This window comes from Carcharodon carcharias, chromosome 22, assembly GCF_017639515.1.
Source record: "Carcharodon carcharias isolate sCarCar2 chromosome 22, sCarCar2.pri, whole genome shotgun sequence".
Taxonomy (NCBI): Eukaryota; Metazoa; Chordata; class Chondrichthyes; order Lamniformes; family Lamnidae; genus Carcharodon; species Carcharodon carcharias.
In genome coordinates this window covers 54,892,931-54,912,117 of record NC_054488.1, presented here as the reverse complement: position 1 = coordinate 54,912,117, position 19,187 = coordinate 54,892,931, and the positions used below count along the sequence as shown (strand labels likewise).

General features: G+C 42.7%; 1 protein-coding gene across 1 annotated transcript in view; it reads left to right on the top strand.

The window, feature by feature from the left end:
• The window catches only part of notum1a (notum, palmitoleoyl-protein carboxylesterase a), a 31,087-nt gene extending 14,540 nt beyond the window's left edge, over positions 1-16,547 (top strand). Inside the window, exons 7-11 of the mRNA XM_041217154.1 lie at positions 8,906-9,097; positions 10,163-10,263; positions 11,658-11,805; positions 14,088-14,135; positions 15,705-16,547. Of these exons, the coding sequence (XP_041073088.1) occupies positions 8,906-9,097; positions 10,163-10,263; positions 11,658-11,805; positions 14,088-14,135; positions 15,705-16,011 (796 nt within the window). The 3' untranslated portion in view covers positions 16,012-16,547. The remainder of the gene's footprint in view (positions 1-8,905; positions 9,098-10,162; positions 10,264-11,657; positions 11,806-14,087; positions 14,136-15,704) is intronic.
• Positions 16,548-19,187: the final 2,640 nt, after the last annotated feature.

The window sequence follows — 19,187 nt, the reverse complement described above, 5'->3', positions numbered from 1 at the left end:
TGTGATGGTTTATGCCTGAGAATCCAGAGGAGTTAGGAAAGAAAATAGTTATGGACCTGACTATAATTTTGCAAAATTCTGTGGAAAGGCAAATCATGCTGGGGAACTGGAGGGTAGTGAAAGTGACTGCCTTATTTTCTTAAAAGAGAAAAGGAGACAAGGATAAAAAACAATTTAAAGACCAATTAGTCTTACATCCATTGTTAGTTAATTACTAGAGTTCATAATACAGGATGAAATCGCTAAGCATAAAATAAACATACAGGGCCATTTAATACAGATGTCCAAATGGCAGGTTATTTGACCAGCAGATGGAATTCTTTGAAGAAATAACAGAGAGGTTAGATTAATGAATTGCAGCTCATCTGGATTTTCAAAACAAAAAACATTGAGACCTATGGCAAAGGTCTATGAACTATAGATAACCAAAAGGAATATGCTCACAGGGATAGAGGGATGGTTGCAAGACACAAAGCAAAGATGGGGGTAACAGGTTTGTCTGACTGGAAAGGTGTGACAAGATGTGTCACACATGTATTTTGCATTGAGATCACTCTTATTAATGCAATAAAAATTTAAATATCTTGGATTTAGGGACTGTAGGAATACTGGAATTTCCTGATGACATTAAATTAGGGACTATGGCTAAGAAAGATAGCAGAAGGACATTAAGTAGGCTGATAGTGGGCAGCGTTAGTTTAAAATGTGGAAAAATGTTGAAACAAAACATTTTGGAAGTAAAACTAAGAAACACACCTTAAATAGTAAGATTTTAAATGACGAAGAGGAGCAGAGATCGTGGTGCACAGAAACACAGATAAAGGTGGCAACATAAGTGGATTTTACATTTTTTTTGTTCACAGGATGTGGGCATCACTGACAAGGCCAGCATTTATTGCCCACCCCTAATTGCCCTTGAGAAGGTGGTGGTGAGCTGCCTTCCTGAACCACTGCAGACTATGTGGTGTAGGTACACCCACAGTGCTGTTAGGAAGGGAGTTTCAAGGTTTTGATCCAATGATATTGAAGGAGCGGTGATATAGTTTCAAATCAGGATTATGTATGACTTGGAGGCAAACTTGCAGGTGATGGTGTCCCCATGCATTTGCTGCCTTTGTTCTTCTAGGTGGTTGAAGTCAGGGGTTTGGGAAATGCTGTCAAAGAAACCTTGCTGAGTTGCTGCAGTACATCTTGCAGATAGTACACACTACAGCCACAATGTGCCAATTGCAGTGAGTGAATGTTTGAGATGGGAGATGGGGTGCTGATTTGTTTTTGATGCTGTTAGGCTATTTGATTGTTGTTGGAGCTGCAATCATCTTGGAAAGTGAAGAGTATTCCATTACGTTCCTGACTTCTGCCTTTTGGGTGGCAGAAAGGTTTTTGGGATTAGGAGGTGAACCACTTGCCAAAAAGTACCAAACCTCTGACCTGTTCCTGTAGCTATAGTATTTAAATATGCTGGTTGTTATGTTTCTGGTCATTTGCAACTCCCAAGAATTTGAATGTAGGGCATTTGACCAATGTAATTCAATGTCAAGGGAGATGATTGGACTCCCCCTTGCTGGGATGGTCATTGGCTGGCACTTGAGCAGTGTGAATGCTACTTGTCACTTATCAGCTCCAGCCTGGATGTTATCCAGGTCTTGCTGCTTGGAGGCACAAACTCTTTCATTAACTGAGGAATTTGTGAATGGAACTGAACACTGCAATCATCAGCAAACATCCTCACTTCTGATACTACAGAAGGAAGGTCATTGGTGAAGCAGCTGAAAATGGGTGGGCCCAGGACACTTCCCTGGCACACTCCTGCAGCGATGACCTGGGGTTTGCGGTAATTGGCTTCCAACCACTACAACCATCTTCCTTTGTGCACCTGTATCACTCCAACTACTGGCGAGTTTTCAACTTGATTCCAATTGTACTGTGGCTCTTTGGTGCCATACTTGGTCAAACACAGCCCTGATGTTAAGAGCAGTCACTCTCACCTCACCTCTGGGGTTCAGCTCTTTTGTCCATGTTTGGCCCAAGGTTATAATGTGCTTAGGAGCTGAGAGGTCCTTATGGAACCCAAAGTGAACAAGTTATTACTGAGTTTGTGCTGCTTGACAGCACTATTGCTGAAGCCTTCCATCACTCTGCTTATGTTTGACAGTAGACTGCTGTCTGGATTGGAATTGTCCTATTATTGTGGGTCAGTGATAAATCATTGCAGCTATCAAATCTTGAGCCTGTGTATGATAAATCACTGTGGGTAAAAGACAGCTGGAGGCGGTCCCTTCAAACGTTATATGCAGCAGCATCACAAACACATTTAGATAAGTTTTCCCTGGCAGGTATTTCAATTAAAATTGTAAACATGTATAACTTCAAAGTTCTTTGAGCTACAGTAGTCAGGCTCGAAAGAATTGCTAACTGTACACGAATGGGAGTGTAATATAGGCAGCAACATGAATGTATAGTTTCTACGGCAACACAGTAAGCAATTATCAACAATGATCATTAGATAATTCAGTGCGGGAAATATTTGTCCAGTCGGTTTAAGCAAGTTTGATCTTGGAGATAGAAAAGCAGTCACCCAATTTTTATAATTCCATTTGCAACAAAACTGACTGTCTGAAATGGGAAACTGCAGGGAGAATGAGTCAGGAGCCAGTGACACCTGCTGCTCATAAATGTTATGAAGTTCAGTAAAGTACTTAACTAAGAATTCATACTTAGTGCTTTCATAGGTAATGTTAGTCATGGGGTCAGGGAAAATCAGTAGTGCTAAGGGGCGCAAGGAAAAGAAAAAGAGAGACCTGCATGTATATAGTGCACTTCACAGCTACTGGACATCGCAAAGCGCTTTACGGCCAGTGAAGTACTTTTGAAGTGCAGTCACTGTTGTAATGTAGGAAACGTGGCAGCCAAATTCTCCCAGCAAGGCCCTGTAACCAGCAAGGAGATAACGACTCAATAATTTATTTTAGTGCATGGGGGATGAAGTTGAGTTGTCTGTTTGGGCTACTCTCGGAGTCTCAGAATGCTTTGGGTATGTGTTCCAACAAATAATATCAGAATTGTGAGGATGGGGGTTGGGGATGGGTAGTGGGAGCTAAAAGCTGATGCCAAAGGGTTTTCAGTTTACCCTTACAGTCTGATATATACTCAGTCATGCCAGTGCCCAAGATTGAGTGCAAAATAATTGATCTCCTTTTATCTCCATTTGCTCTTTGTGGAATTTTGGCAGTAACACCAAAACAACACTGATGGATTCCGCACCCCGGAATATGGAAGCACTTCATTTATGGACAAAATCCTGCAGCGCTCCCAGCTGCTAGTCAGCACTTCTGGTTGACTGGAGTTGTGGATATAGCTATCGACAATAAATACTTCATTGTTTTAAACTATTTTATAGGTAATCATGAAAAGCAAAATGCTGCAGGTGCTGGGAACAGGTTCTGATGACGGATCATTGACCTGGAACATTAATCCTTCCTTCCTCTTTCTATAGTTTCACAGATGCTGCCTGATCTGCTGAGTGTTTCCAGAATGTTTTGCTTTAGTTGTAGGAAACCTTTTTTTCATATGTTTTTGGAGATTTGAGGCGTATTATGAACTTTTATTTGGTGAGTTTGCTCCCCTCCCCTCCCATCCCCTCTCCTGTTCTTTCCTCCTCTTTCCTGCCCCATCAACAACAGCACCCCCCCCCCCCCACCATCGCACGCCCTCCTTTCCTCTCTTCCTCTCGACTCCAGCTACTAACTCATTCCAACCAACAGAGACAGCTAACGCCCTTCAGTACTTTGCCCAAGTAGTGGTTCTTCATGTGAGCTTCCAAATGGGGAGTTTTAGTAAGCTATTCAACTGTGGGGGCATCATAGCTATGCTCTCTTCATCTGCCATCCATATGCTCAAAGCCAATTTTAGTACCTCTACAAGCTGCCCTGCTTGAGACCAGCCACAGAGCAGACATTGAAGCTGGAATCTAGTCAGTTTGCCTCAGTTTGACATTAGGAGCTGCATTTAATAACTGAGAAACCCAATAAGCTGTGCTTTTGCTATGTTCGCCATAGGAAACGCCAGCAAGCTGGTGAAAATAGTTGAAACGACATCAAGGCAGGAAGGTTATGTTGGCACGCCCTCCGAGTTTCTTTTGGGACCTTTAACAACTGGTAGAAAGAAGAGATGTTGTCCCAACATTGTGGGCAGGATTCAAAGCAAGGTTCCACAGATTAAAGGAAGCTCTGCTACCCACTCTGCCACCCAGTCTCTGATTATATTTATTTTTATTGCGGAATTGCCATTAATGGTCTGGTAACCCTTTCCATGGGAAAACATTGTTTTATGTGGCTGTGTTGTAATTACTATTATTACAATTACACAATTAGATACAAAGACATTTGAAATATAAGAGAACGCTTTTGTTCATCTAATTCAAAACTCCCAACTCTGATTCTTCCTAGTTTATGAAATATGAAATTGAGCACTTTCATTAAAACCCCACAAAAACTCCGTAAACTAATGTTCGCACGTCTTCAAATGTAGATTCCCACATCAGTGAGACTTGGAAAAGTAAACGGGTACACCATCTTGATTTGATCTATCCATGGTTTAATAAACCTGTATATTATTGAAAAGCGATGATAATTCCTCAAAGGAAAAATACGCAATTCCTCGTGCCTGTGAATCTAATCAATGATTGCATTTTAAGGCTGGCGCACGGTAATTAAATGCAAAAATCTATAAGACTTTTAGTTTCTTGGAGCTCGTGTTGCCACTTCCACGAATGCATGCAATATGTGACATCATTCCATCAACTGATTGATGTACGCTTGGAATTTCCAACCTAATGCTTCCCACAACAGCTGGTACACACACGTTGAACAGGAGCCAGGGGAGCTGTTTTGATATTTCTTAAAAGGCAGCTAGAGCACAGCCGTCATCATTCATTTCATTTCAGGACTCAAGCCCGTCCTTTAATTACTGAGAATGTACCTCAGCTGTTTTTTATTCTTCCTCTCGTTTGCTGCGCCACCATTATTTTCCCTGGAAAGCATGATTTTAATCAAAAGAACCTACGGTCCCCGGGTAAGATCCTGCGACGCAATGCCCTCTGCTGAAGGGAGCAGGGCTGAGCCAGAAGGTTTCAGATGTAAAAGAGGACTGACTTTTTGCAACAGGCTGAAGAGGTAACCAGTCAGGAGGGAGGTGAAAGTGACCAAGGCGAGTCGGAGACATGGGCCAGGATGTTGACCTGGACTTGAGCCTTTCTCCTCGTGCTCCGAATAAGTTGTTAAGGGAAAAGCGTAGATTCAGGAGAGTTTGTGTGATGAGTAGAGATGGGCTGTTGGTTCCGAGAGAGTTCTGTACATGTATTTTAGTGACATGATGGAGGTTTAAAATAGTATGAAGCTCATTTTTTGCGGGTATTAGACTGGATAAAGTCTGAGAAAGTGACTTGTGATGTGTCTATAGAGCTGATGAATATGTATATAAAATAATCATTGGCTTCTTTTAAAATAAAGAAATACTTGCATTTATATGGCGCCTTTCATGGTCTGAGGACATTCCAAAGCATTTTACAACCAATGAAGTGCTTTTTGAAGTCACTGTGGTAAGGTGCTTCATTGGCTGTACAACATCTAGGGGCATCCTGCGGTTGTGAAAGGTGCTATACAAATGCAAGTCTATCTGTCTGTTTGCCTTGCTTTCTTTAAAAAGAAACCAACAATTATTTAATGTATATTCAGTGCTGCCTTATGCATTGTTGAAGCATTTCAGAAATTGGAACTCTTCAATACAAATCCCTTTAGGAACATAGGAGCTGGAGTAGGCCATTCAGCCCACCAAGCCTGCTCCACCATTCAACTAGATCATGGCTTATCATCCACTTGCAATGCTCTATCCCCCATGCTATCCCCATATCCCTTCATGTCATCGGTATTTAGAAATAATCAGAAGTTTAAGAAGTTCAAATAACAAAAACTGGCTTTCAGATTAAAGAATGTGAATCTAATAAATTGAGAAATTCCATCCTGTCCATAGAAGCAATATCTCTCTCCCCGCCTCAAAATTTTTGCATAACTTGTGAGAATGAAAAAAACAACGTGCTCCCATCTTTTTGCTGCAAATGACCTGTCACACACCTGATGCGACCATGCATTCAGCCACGGTTTACAAATAATCATGTTGTTTGTGAGCAAGTTAGAAAGATGTATTAAGTCTTTCTTCCATGAAGACTTCTTTAAAGTCTTGGTCCACCCTTCAATTTCAGCTATTACTATGACATTAACAGAATGTACTAATTGCAGAATGGCAAGAGTCTAACTGGAGCCTCCAACAGCATTGGGTTGATTTTTGAAGAGTTAAGCACACCCTTTAAAGCAGACTCTTCCAATAGGCTGAGTTGTACAGTCTGAACTAACTGAATGCATAGAGATATTTTGAAGTAGACTCAGGGAGTACAAATTTTGCAAATGGTTTGTCTACAGTGGCGCTCTCTAACTGTTAGTCCTCTGTTGCATAACCAATACTTAAATAACTCTGCTGCTAAATGTTAGTAACAGCCTTATCCGTAGTACGAATCATGGACTGGTTACAGCACAGAAGACCTTTAGGCCCATATTGTCCATGCTGGCCCTCTGCAAGAGCAACTCAACTTATCCCAGTGCCCTGCCCTTTCCTTGTAGCTTTGTAATTTTTTTTTTCTATTCAGGAGCTTAATTTAATTTCCTTTTGAAAACCATGATTGAATCTACCTCCACCACACTTTAGGTAGACCTTAACCATTTGCCATGTAACAGAGTTTTTCTTCATGTCGCCATAAGTTCTTTTGCCAATCACCCTAAATCAGTGTCCTTTGACTCTCGATCTTCCGTCAATGGGAATAGTCTCTCTCTCTATCTACCCTCTCTGGACCCCTCATGCTTTTGAACCTCTGTCAAATCTCCTCTCAGCCTTCTCTCGCCCAAGGTGAACGACTCCAGCCCGTCGTAACTGAAGCCCCTCACCCACAGGACCACTCTGGCAAATCTTTCCTGCATCCTCCCCAAAGCCTTCTTATCCTTCTTAAACTGCGGTGCCCAGAATTGGACACAGCACTCCAGCTTAGGAACCTGAGTTCGATAAAAGTTCATCATAACAACCGTGCTTTAAGCCTCTAGTTATGAAGCCCAGGATCCTTGTTTATGCCTTTTTAACTATTGTCTCAACTTGCCCTGCCACTTTCAATGATTTACGCACATACAACTCCCACCACTTTAGAATTGTACACTTCATTTAATGTTGCATCTCCCCATTCTGCCTACCAAAATGTATCACTTCACACGTCTCTTCATTAAACTTCATCTGCCATGTGTCTGCTCATTTCACCGCCAGCTGTCTATGTCCTCAAAACCGACAACTGTTTAGATTAAATTTAGCGTTACTCAGACTCGCTCGTTTCTGATCAGTTTAGGTCACATTTTTCATACCCGGTGCTTCAAAGCTTGTGTGTCTTTGTTGCCTTTTATTTTTATGGTCCATGTGGTCCTAATTACCTCCTTGTGGGTCCCATGACTCTCCAGATGTGGATTAAAAAAAACACAAACCAAATAAGTGAAGTTTGAAGCTGCTGAGCATCACCCTCCCATCTCCCCATCCCAACCTATTAACATTCCAGCCCCAAATAGAACCCATTTAAAGGGTCTGGTCAGCAGTTTGAGGAGAAAAACCTAGTAGAGCTCCATGCTCTATGGCGTCTTCACAACTCACGTGATCTCCTTATTTCAGCCACTCTGTTCTATGTCAATAAAAGGAAGAGGTAGTGCATAACTTTAGAGTGGCAATGATCCCTCTTTAAATAAATTGGGTTGCAATATTTTTGTCATTTTGCCTCTTTTGCACTGATTGCAGTCTACAGCAGTTCACATTGACTGGCCTTTGAGCTGTAGGCCTGCTCTGCTGGATGGGCAATGCAGTTCTGTCCTTACTTATTGGAGCTTTTTCAGATAGAGCAACACCTCCCAATGGCTCAGGAGAGCAAGGTTGTCTGACACATTGTCAGGGCTGAGCATGTGGTCTTTTCTCCAATTCAAAACTGACACCGTTTAAATCAAACTTAAGAGTTACTCCGAATCACTCATTTCTGCTCAGTCTGGGCCTTGGATCTCATCAGCTCAATCCAGGGAAGTCCCAGGGGTTGCCAAAAAGAAGCAATTTTACCAACAAGGCAGGACACAAATGTTATTTTACACCTGAGGGATGTGATAATGGAGATGGAATTTTAATTGACTGCCTTATCATCTTTGTTAATGAAGAATTCTGCAATATGCTGTCCTGCAGCAAACACTGCACAGCCCAGGGAAGCAGTACCTGTGGTGATAAATGTACTTGTGAAGTCTCAGAGGGGATTATGGAAGAATGAACAATCAATGCGTATTTTACATTATGATAGATGGACGTACACTCACTGTTAGGGGAAGCTGCGTTAAATGATGTCGGCAAGAGATTAACGAATAAGACCTTGTACTTCTTTCCTTAGCAAAAAACCATTTGAAGCTTGGGTTTGTAAGAATTATTACCACTCTTACGTCTTCCAGACAAGAAGTTAAACCTAAGCTCTGTCAACCCTTTCAGGTGGATGTAAAATTCGCATACCATTATTTCAAAGAACAGCAGGGATGTTCTGGCCAATAATTCATACCTCAAACGGTACTTAACAATCTGATTATCTGGCCATTGTCATATTACTGTGTGTGCGACCTTGCTGTGCATGCCATGGTACCTACATTACAACAGTATCTACACTTAAGAAATACTCAGTTGAGCTGTAAAGCGCTTTGGCACATCTTGTGGTCATGAGAGGCCCTATATAAAATGCCAGTTTTTTTTGTTCTTTCATGGCAGTGTTATTAATTGGAGTGGTTGTCTGTCTGTTTAGTGCCGGTGGGACAGGAGTCCTCCTGAATGTCGACAGAGTGGCCGAACAGCTTGAAGAGTTGGGCGTCCATGGAGTGCAGGTTCGCGGTCTGGCTGATTCAGGCTGGTTCCTGGACAACAAACAATACCAAAGGACTGATTGCATTGACACGATATCATGTGCTCCCACTGAAGCGATCAAGAAAGGAATAAGGTCAGACTTTTTGCTACGGTCCCTTTCCCTTGTGAGCTTCTATATATCATGGAATAGGAATAGGATATGCCATTTATTCTCATTTGTTTCTTGCTCAGCTCTTTGTTGATAATAGCAATTCCATGATGATAGAGATGTGAATATATTGTTCCCAAGCTAATAACTAAAGCTACGTAAGCATCTTCTGGCCTAATAGTCTCCAGTCAATGTGGGAATTCTGGATGTCTCACTCGCATTGGTTTAAAGCATCATTGGGCACCAATAAATTATTACTCCCATTCTGATCAATGAAGATTACTATTTACTATCTGTACATCATTATTAATGAACAAAGGGCCTTGGAATATATACTTTCAACCATTCTATTTCTATGACAACTTGTTTTATCTTTGGGACTATTAATGAAGATAGTCTAATCACAGCAGGAGAGTATCCTGGGTTGATAGTCATGAGAAGGTACTCAAAGCACAGAAGCCAACTTCCACAAAGATGCAAAGAGGCATTCCCATGTACATAACAGTTAATATTACCTTGAAAATCATTATCCACTACAACACATTTACAGACATCAAACCAGCTTCCCCTGCAGAAAAGGGACAAGTTGCTAATAACTCTTAAGTGCTCCTTTCTACCCATTCATCTCATGTCCTCCACCTTCATTGAACCTAAAAAGGTGACAGGAAAGTTGTGCAGTTAATAACTGCATCAAATGAAACACAGAAGGGAACAGGGCTGTTAAGGGATATTGAGCCACAGCAGGTAAAGTGGAGGTTGGATACAATCAGCCATGGTCTAATTTGAATAACAGTACACGCTCAAGGGGATGAATGGCCTATTTGTATTTGTATGTTCTATGAACAGTGTTTGGGAACCAGCATGACATGGTTAATATTCCACTCCTGAGGATGCTTCATTGCTTGTAGGTTGCAAATCCCCTTAGGCTGATTCTCACACAGGCTCCTCCATTTAGGCCTGGGAGATCCTTACCTCCTCTCTGTGGGTTGATCTAAATTTTTGGGCTTAGTGATCATGTGAAATGACTAAAAACATCCTTTATGTTCTCAGATATTGGAATGGAGTTGTACCTGAACTTTGCAAGCAGCAATTCAGAGAAGGGGAAGAGTGGAACTGTTTCTTTGGATATAAAATATATCCAACTTTAAGAAGTAAGTTTAAAAAAATAAACTATATCAAAGTCTATCAGATCCATAAGGCAGCCTTTGATTATCCAGAGTAACCCTGGTAGTAAAGGCCTCAAATAGGTTTCCAATTTCCCAATGGTAAATGTGCTCCTCTGATCTGAACACTGGAAATAGTAACTTAGCAACAAAGAGAAGCGAATGACATAAATATGGATCTGTAGAACTCTACCTACAATCTTTCTCTTTCCACTACTTTAACAGAAGTATTAATTAATTTGCTTTAGATAGGTTAACAGCTTCACTCTGAGTGCCATGGTACAGTCGACTTGTAACTTAAAGGTTTTGAGCTCTATTCTAAATTGGCAAATTTAATTCAATAAATCGATAACGTGTGAACTCATACTAGAAAAAATAGTGATAAAGATATTGGATTTTCTAACTGGCTCATTAATATCCTTCAGAGAAGAGAACCTCTCACTTGTAATAGAAACAGAAAATGCTGGAGACCTCAGCAGGTCTGGCAGCATCTGTGGAGAGAGAAACAGAGTTAACGTTTCAAATCAAATGTGATTCTTCTTTGAAGCTGAAGGGAGGTAGGAAGGTGATGGGTTTTATGCTGTTGACAAAGAAGGGAGGGTAGGTAGAACAAAAGGGAAGGTCAGGGATAGGTAAGAGGGCAGCAGAGATTAAATAACAAAGATATCACGGAACACAAGACAAAGGGAGTGGTAATGATAGTATTAAAGACACAAAACATTGATCCAGGGTAGGTGTTAAAAGCAGAATAAAGGTCACTACTGTCTGAAAGCAAAATAGCAGAATGTGTTACTGGCTGAATAAAGGTCAGCACCGTCTGAAAGCAAAAACATGAGAACAAGATACAGACTGGCAATTGGGACAGGAGGTGGGGGAAGTCAAAATGGATGACAGAGCTCATGGTCTAAAGTTGTTGAACTCATTGTTGAGTCTAGATGAGGCAACAGCAAATTGGGGACTTCAATGCCATATCTGTCTGAGGACAGAAGGTCAAGGTTAACTGTTCAAATTTATGAGGGGTTCTAATTGACCAAATAGAGAAACAGATTGAGCAGTGACTTTGAGAAAGAAATTGGATAAATATGTAACTGGATAGCTCTTTCAAAGCTCCAGCACAGGCATGATGGGCTGAATGGTCTCCTTCCATGCTGTATCATTCCATTTTCTGTTGTTGGAAACCAGATAACTCAGTAATTGGAGCCCCAATAGATTTACAAATAATGGGTTTAATAATTTGCCACTTGACTGGGACATCCAGGTTTAATCCCTGCCTCTCCTAATGTTCATCCATATGTTTTCACTGGAAGGTGAGATATTTCTGAAGCAATGGGGCTATGGAGAAAAGTCACAAGGAATCTAACTCAATTTGGTCTCTTTCAAAGGTCCGTTGTTTGTGGTCCAGTGGCTCTTTGATGAAGCACAGCTTACAGTCGATAATGTGCATCTCACTGGGCAACCAGTTCAAGAGGGACAGTGGAACTACATTCAGAACCTGGGGAGAGAGCTGAAGAATACTCTCAAGGATGTACCGTAAGTTCTGTCACATCTACGACACAGTGAGGGTGTTAGGTCCTTGGCTGTTAAAATGTTCCCTTGTATGGCCACAAGCCTCAGCAGTTAGGAGCCATTATCGCCTTTTTTATTAACAAGTTTGTGTGTTAACAAGAAGGGGTGAGCCTTAATGCTCAGTAAGGTGTGCTTGATTGGCTGCTGAGTCACTCGGGTGAGGGGGAGGTGAGGGCGCAGTTTGTCTTATTAGATTATTGTGTGTAAGCATCAACTAAGGCAGATTGAAATAAATCACCCAAAAAAGGAAATATACTCACCTGACATGTATGTTGGCGTATCTTCCCTATTCAACCCATGAGCTGCTGTCCTACAGAGAGTTGAAAGCTGTGACGAAGAAACTATGGACATCAAAGTTCCTGGGGTCTGAAGGGGTGTAGGGTGAGCGACGGTGGAGGGCCTGGTTTCTGCCCCATTTAACATTTGTCCCAAATCTTAGCAGCAGGAGGGGAGCTGAATCTTGTGCCCACCCCCAACACCAAGGGGGAGCTGCGTGAGTGACCAGCGAATTCCTCCATTTAACACCCTGGGGAGGCCTGAACAGAAGAGTCTCCAGCTGAAGACTTGCAAGAGTTCAGCAGAGGTGCCTGGAAAGTCTTGATGGCACAGTTCTAAATTGTGTATAGGGCGGAGGGACCTGGCGGTTCATGTGCATTCATCTTTGAAGATGGCAGGGCATACTGAGAGCGTGGTTAGCAAAGCATATGGAGTCTCAGGCTTCATTAAGTAGAGACATTGAGAACAAAATGCAGGGAGGTTATGGTGAACCCATATAAAGCTCTGGTTAGGCCACAACTAGAGTATTGTGTACAGTTCCAGTGACCACACTTTAGGAAGGATGTGAGATTCTTTGAAAGAGTGCAGAGATTTACCAGGGTGGTTCCAGGGATGAAGGATTTTAACTACAAGGCCAGGTTGGAGAAGTTGTGGTTGTTCTCCTTGGAACAAAAGAGATGGGTTGGGGGGGGGTGGGATTTGTTAGAGGTGTACAAGATTGTGACAGATATGGACAAGGTAGACAAGAAAAAACTTCCCATTAGCTGATTGTACAAGGTCTGGGTTGGTGGGGGGGGGGAATATTTTATACAGCGGGTGGTAATGAACTGGAACTCCCTGCTGACTTGGGTGGTGGAAGCAGAGACGATCAGTGATTTTGAAAGGAAATTGGATGGGCAGTTGAAGGGAATAAACATGCAATGACTACAGGGATAGAGCGGGGAAATGCAACTGACTGGTTTTGCTCTATAGAGAGCTGGCATAGACTTGATGGGCTGACTGGCCTCCTCCTGTGCTGTAAATTACTCTACAACTCTAGGTATTTCTAGGTAGCTGAGTTATCATGGCCTGGACTGCCTTCTGCGCATATATTTACCTTTTGATCTAAGCCAGTACCTAGCCACACGTGATCCACAGTCCATTCCTGAACATATATTCATCTTACTCCTTTTTTTAAATGAGTTAATCGTTTCAACAACTTGGTTATCTGGGAGACTGTGACAATAAGGGCTAATTCACATCAAAAATACCGGCATAAATCCAGCATACTTCTGCAACATCTTTATTAAATGGTCAGCATAATGAGCCATTCGAGCCTGTTCTCCAAGACCTCTCAATATCAAAGAATCGGACAGCACCGTGTGAGGCCTATTGTGCCTGTGAAAGAGATACCCGAATTAGTACCACCCCCAGCCCCCTCTTTCCCCATAATTTCTTCCTTGACAGTAGCAACCCAAGTCCCTTTTGAAACTTAACAACTGAATCTGCTTCCACCGCCCTTTCGGGCAGTGCATTCCAGATCATAAAAGCTCGCTGTGTAAAAAGACGAAATAAGAACATAAAAACACCCAGCAGAAACCAGGGCATGATTAAAATAAACTTGCGTATTTGTTTGACAGCCAAAACCACAAGTATGGAAGATGCAAAATTACAGCAGAAAATGCTGGAAAAACTCCGCAGGCTTGGCAGCATCTGCGGAGAGAGAAACAGAGTTAACCTTTCAAGCCCAAGATGGCTCTTCTTCGGAACCATATTCAGAGTCATACTGGACTCGAAACGTTAACTCTGCTTCTCTCTCCCCAGAGGCTGCCAAGACCTGCTGAGTTTTCCCAGCGCTTCCTGTTTATATTTCAGGTCTCCAGCACCCGTGGTATTTTGCTTCTGTCTCAGCTTTTTATGGAAGGTGTGAGTTGGACATGAGTTTTATGCTATAATATAATTAACTTAAATACCCTTTTCTTTGGCTTTAGGGCTGTTTTTGCACCTGCGTGTTTGTCTCATGAAGTTATCACAAAAAGGTAAGATAGAGAAAGGGAGCAAAAAGGGAAAGGATCATTTATCCATTGCAGCTTTTCCTTTATAATCTGAATCGCTGAATCCTGCTTCGCAATATGTTTCCATTTCGAGATATTCTTTCTATCCTTGCCCTTAATTTCAATTGATCATTATTCTATTTGGAATTCCTCCTAAAGATTCTAATTTCCAATGTACCAATCTGTCCTTAAACACCTGCTGTCCCACGCTTCTCTCGCTCGGGGTGCTTTTTTTATAGCAAAAACACTGAATCGCTTTGTTAAAAATGAGTCCATTGCTATAGCAGCAAAAACAGCTCCCATTTATGTCCTATATCAATGTCCTTTGATATAAGGACATTTCCCAAGGTAATTGACAGAAGGATAGTCAGTAGAAATTACGGGATTAATTCACACAGAGATGATTTATTGCACTGAGTAGCATTTAATTCTTTCACTGGTCGTAATTTGTTTAAGTAACAACTTTAACTGGCTATTGGAAGTGAATATTTCTGTATGAAACAGTTTGTGATGTCTCACTGTGTTCAGAAGTTAAATAAATACAAGCATACTAGAACTATGGGACACAGTTTAGAAATAAGGGGTCTCTCATTTAAGATGGGAGGTGAAAAGAAACTTTTCTCTCTGAGGGTCGTGAACCTTTGGAACTTTCTTCCCTGGAGAGCAATAGAGGCAGGGTCAACGAATAATTTTAAGGCAGAGGTAGATAGATTCTTGATTAACAGGGGGGGTAGGCAGAATGTGGGGTTGAGGCCACAATCAGATCAGCCATGATCTTATTGAATGGCCTACTCCTGCTCCTAATTCTCCTGTTCATATCTAACTGGATTTGGCTCCCATCTTCTTTGAGAAACATCCATTATCTTATATTCACATTCTCTTATTCCTATGCTCTACGTCCAATAAAAAGATATAGCGAGGATGTTTTGTGCCTGTGATCCAGGGAAGAAAAGGACCTACAAGGATTCTCATTTCTGATTACTATCCCATGATCTTCTGAGCGGTGCCCCAACATGAGCTATTCAAGCAAGAAGGCAAGGGATATGTGAAAACACGGAAAATTCTTCAAAAACGTAGAATATTTTTTCCCATCTTGCTCTTTCTAATACTTGCATCTAATGTGTGCCATACATATTCCGGAAGCCATACACCAGTCCTCACTACCCAGACATCATACACCATCCCCCGCTACCCAAATATCGCAAGATAAGCGAATGGGGGAAAGGAATAAGACTGTGCTGGTGGGGTTAACTGAAGAGGGGCGGGTGGAGGCTCATGTGCAGGATAAACACCAGCACAGACCAGATGGGCTGAATGGCCTGTTTCTGTGCAGTAAATCCCGTTCATTCTACGTTAAGATAAGAGCAGTAAGTGAAAAGGCATCAAGAAGTCGTGAGTCTCCTGGCATTCACATCCCGTGTGGCAGGCTCAGCATTGAGAAAATATAAACGGCCGGAGGGTGGAAGTGAGAAATGTCATCTTGAAGTTGTTGACAGGAAATGTATCAATGTTCCTTTCCGAGGATAACATTAACTTCTCACGTTTCATTTCCAGCTACTGGTTGAATCTTCAAGTGAAGGGGATATCCCTACCCCGGGCACTGCACTGCTGGGATCGGAGCCTCCAGGATGGGAACAAGAATGGCAAGAATTCACTGAAGGGCTGCCCCATCCATCTGACTGATGGCTGTCACTGGCCGCACTGTAACCCTACCTGCCCTACCATCAGGGACCAGTACACAGGCCAGGAGATGACTGTTATACAGTTCCTAATGCACATGGGATTTGATATACAGAAGATGGCCCAGCAGCAAGGGATAGAGGTTAGCAAACTACTCGGAATGCTGAGCAGCGGCAGCTAAAATATCCACTCACTGGGACCTGATGAGACTTTGAATGCGTTTTAAGGACAAAGGTCCGCACACAGTGGAGGAGCAGCAGGCTTTTCTAATGGGACCTCAACAATCTCACACAACAAAACCTGCAAGGACACAGATAAAATACCAAGCGATGGAAAGCACTGGATCAACACAAAACGTGAAAGAAAGACTGTGGGCCTTTCTAAGCCACGGAGGGGTCTTCGTAGATTGGATCATAAAAACAAGAAGATAAACCCAGAGAAAATGGATTCCTTTTCCTTTCAGTTAACAAGTGTAAAACAGGGACAGTGGGATTCAAGCAGGAAATGCCAAGGTCAAGAACTGATGCAAACTATAATGCCATGTATTTTTTAACAAACTAAAACCCGTGCTAAGTTGGTAATTTTACATATTTATTTTATTATGTAAATCATATTTATAAGTGTTATGCAGGCAGAGAGCTAAATATGTTTCTTTATAAATTGTAAATACGGTCTCCTAATCGCATGTTTTTTGTAATGGAATTAAAACAATCTTATGACAACCACTTTGGGGCGTTGTGTTGGTCCCTGAACACTGGAAGGTTCAAAGCCTCTTGTTGCATTTTCGCTTACTGCTCTTATCTGACGCAGAATGAATAGAATTTAATGCACGGAAACAGGCCATTCAGCCCACCTGCTCTGTGCTGGTGTTTATGCTGCACACGAATCCACCCCTCTTCAGTTAATCCCATCAACACAATCCTATTCTGTTCCCCCATTTGTTTCTCTTGTGCCTCTGCTATTCATCTCAAGTACCCACCATGGTAGCGACTTCCACATTTCAACCACCCCTCTGGATGAAGATGTGAATTCCCAATTGGATTTATTAGTGGCAATCTTATATTTATAGCCCCCTGCTTTTTGGTGTTCTCCACTGGATCTCTTGTAATAAACAGAGGCTTAGAATCTTCTCACTGGGAGTATCCCAGTGTGACGCTCCTGCTGCTGTCTGTTCCAATGTGTGATGTTTGTGGTGATATGAAGACAACAATCCTTTCACACAGAGCTCCAGCGGTGGCTGGTTAATGCTGCGGGAAGATGGAAGGGGTGGCTGAAGTTGTCCCTGAGTCTCTCATAAACAATTCTTCCTCTTGGCGTAGCTGTTTGATGGAGTTACTCCTCATTGAATGAAAAGTTCATGAAATAAACATGACCACAACTAAATGCTGGAATTACCCCAGCAGAGGGGTCACTCTTTCGATGGCAGGGGTAGGGCCACCAGCTGTACATTTGCTCCCGCAAGTGCTCAGGCAGCCTGGAGAATGTGACATGGTTCAGTGACAAACATGGTTAGCTCCTATGGTTAGCAGCTACCAGCTCACTGTAGCCAAATGTAAAGAGAATTGGACAGTGATTCCTGTGTTATCCTTTGCACTAAGTGGATAGGAGCATCCATGTGATGAGATGTTAGACTGGTCCTTGTCTGCCTGTGGATGTAAAAGATCCCTTGGCATCAACTGAAGAATGAGAGAGCTTACACCATGCCCTGACCAACATTAATCCCTCAGCTGCACATTAAAGTAGATGAGCCGATCGTTAATCTTAGTCAGAGTTGCACCTGGACTGTAGCAATTTATATCAGCCAAAATATTCACACTAGATGCCACCAGCAAAGCTTCCGGAGCTGTGTTCCCCATCTGCCTCTCTCAGATGCTGCCATTATGTGTATCAGTTGTACACAGAAATCTGAGCAGAGTTAGCTGGCTCTTGATGCACAAAGGTTACCAGTAGATGTTTAGGTTGCATAGAATTTGTGAACTGCTCATTGGTACATGAGGTTAATTCTCCCGGATCTTTCAGGCCTTCCTACGATCACAAAGAGTCATCTCTGAAGTACATATGCTGTTACAGTTAGCTGCACTCTCAATCCCTCCAGAGGTGGGCAGGCTTGTGCTTTCTGACCATCCCTTGAGCGATGCCATTGGGAACTCCTGGCCCCCCACGGTGGGGCTGCCAATGGTGGAAAAGTGGGGGGGTGGTGGGGGGGGGGGGGGGAGGTGCCAGGCAAAGTGTGGTCCAAAAAATCCTCAACAGCAGAGCAGTTGGAGGAAGACTGTGTGTCTCATCGACTGCAAAGGCAGAAGAAGCTTGCAATATCAAGCTGGTCCCAGTCACTGTGGTTGAACACACCACCAAAACCTGATCACTAACCTGCCAAGATAGCGTGGACAATGACAGCGCCCCAAGGTCCCCACATTGAACAGTCATTTCTACCGGGGTTTACTAGTCAAACCCTGTGGTGATGGGAGAATTGGCAACGGGGACAGGGCTGTGTACCTGGGAGTCCCTAGTCAAGAATCCACACACAGGTGACAGATGAAGTTTTTTTATCCATTCATGCAAGCTGGCTGTCGCTGGCTGGGCCAGCATTTATTGCCCATCCCTAACTGCCTCTTGAGAAGGTGGTGGTGAGCCGCCTTCTTGAACCACTCCAGTCCAAGTGGTGTAGGTACACCCACAGTGCTGTTAGGGAGGGAGTTCCAGGATTTTGACCCAGTGACAGTGAAGGAATGGCCATATATTTCCAAGTCAGGATGAAGGTCTATGGACACCTGTGTTGGAACAGAGGTGTCTTTGGGTAGCAGCATCTGTGACTGAGCAGTTCTCTTCAGCATGCCCTCTGCTCACTTCAATTGAGGAGGGTACGAGAAAAGGTGCCCTAAATATCGGCTAAATCAACTTTCTCCTGGTTGGGGAACCACACCCTGCAGAATCACCATCTTTGTAGTCAAAGAAAGAAAACTTTAAATTTTGAAACTTGGAACGTTAGGGCACTTATGGATGATTTCCAGAGTGGCTGTCCAGAAAGAACTGCAGTCATATCATACGAACTATCAAGACTCCAAATTTACATCATTGCCCTCAGTGAGACCCAGCTCCCTGGTGGAGGGTGGTGGGGGCAGTTGAAAGAACAAATGGATGGATACACCTTCTACAGGAACCGGAAGGTTGACAGCAACCCTCATGTCCACTGAATTTGCTTTGTCATGTGCAATACGATCTTTGATGCACAGCCAGAGCTCCCCAGTTATGTAAATGAAAGGCTCATGACACTCCACCTGCAGCTCAGCCGTGACCAATATCAGCGCTTACCCCTCAACCCTTGACTCCAATAAAGATGTTAAAGAAAAGTTTTGT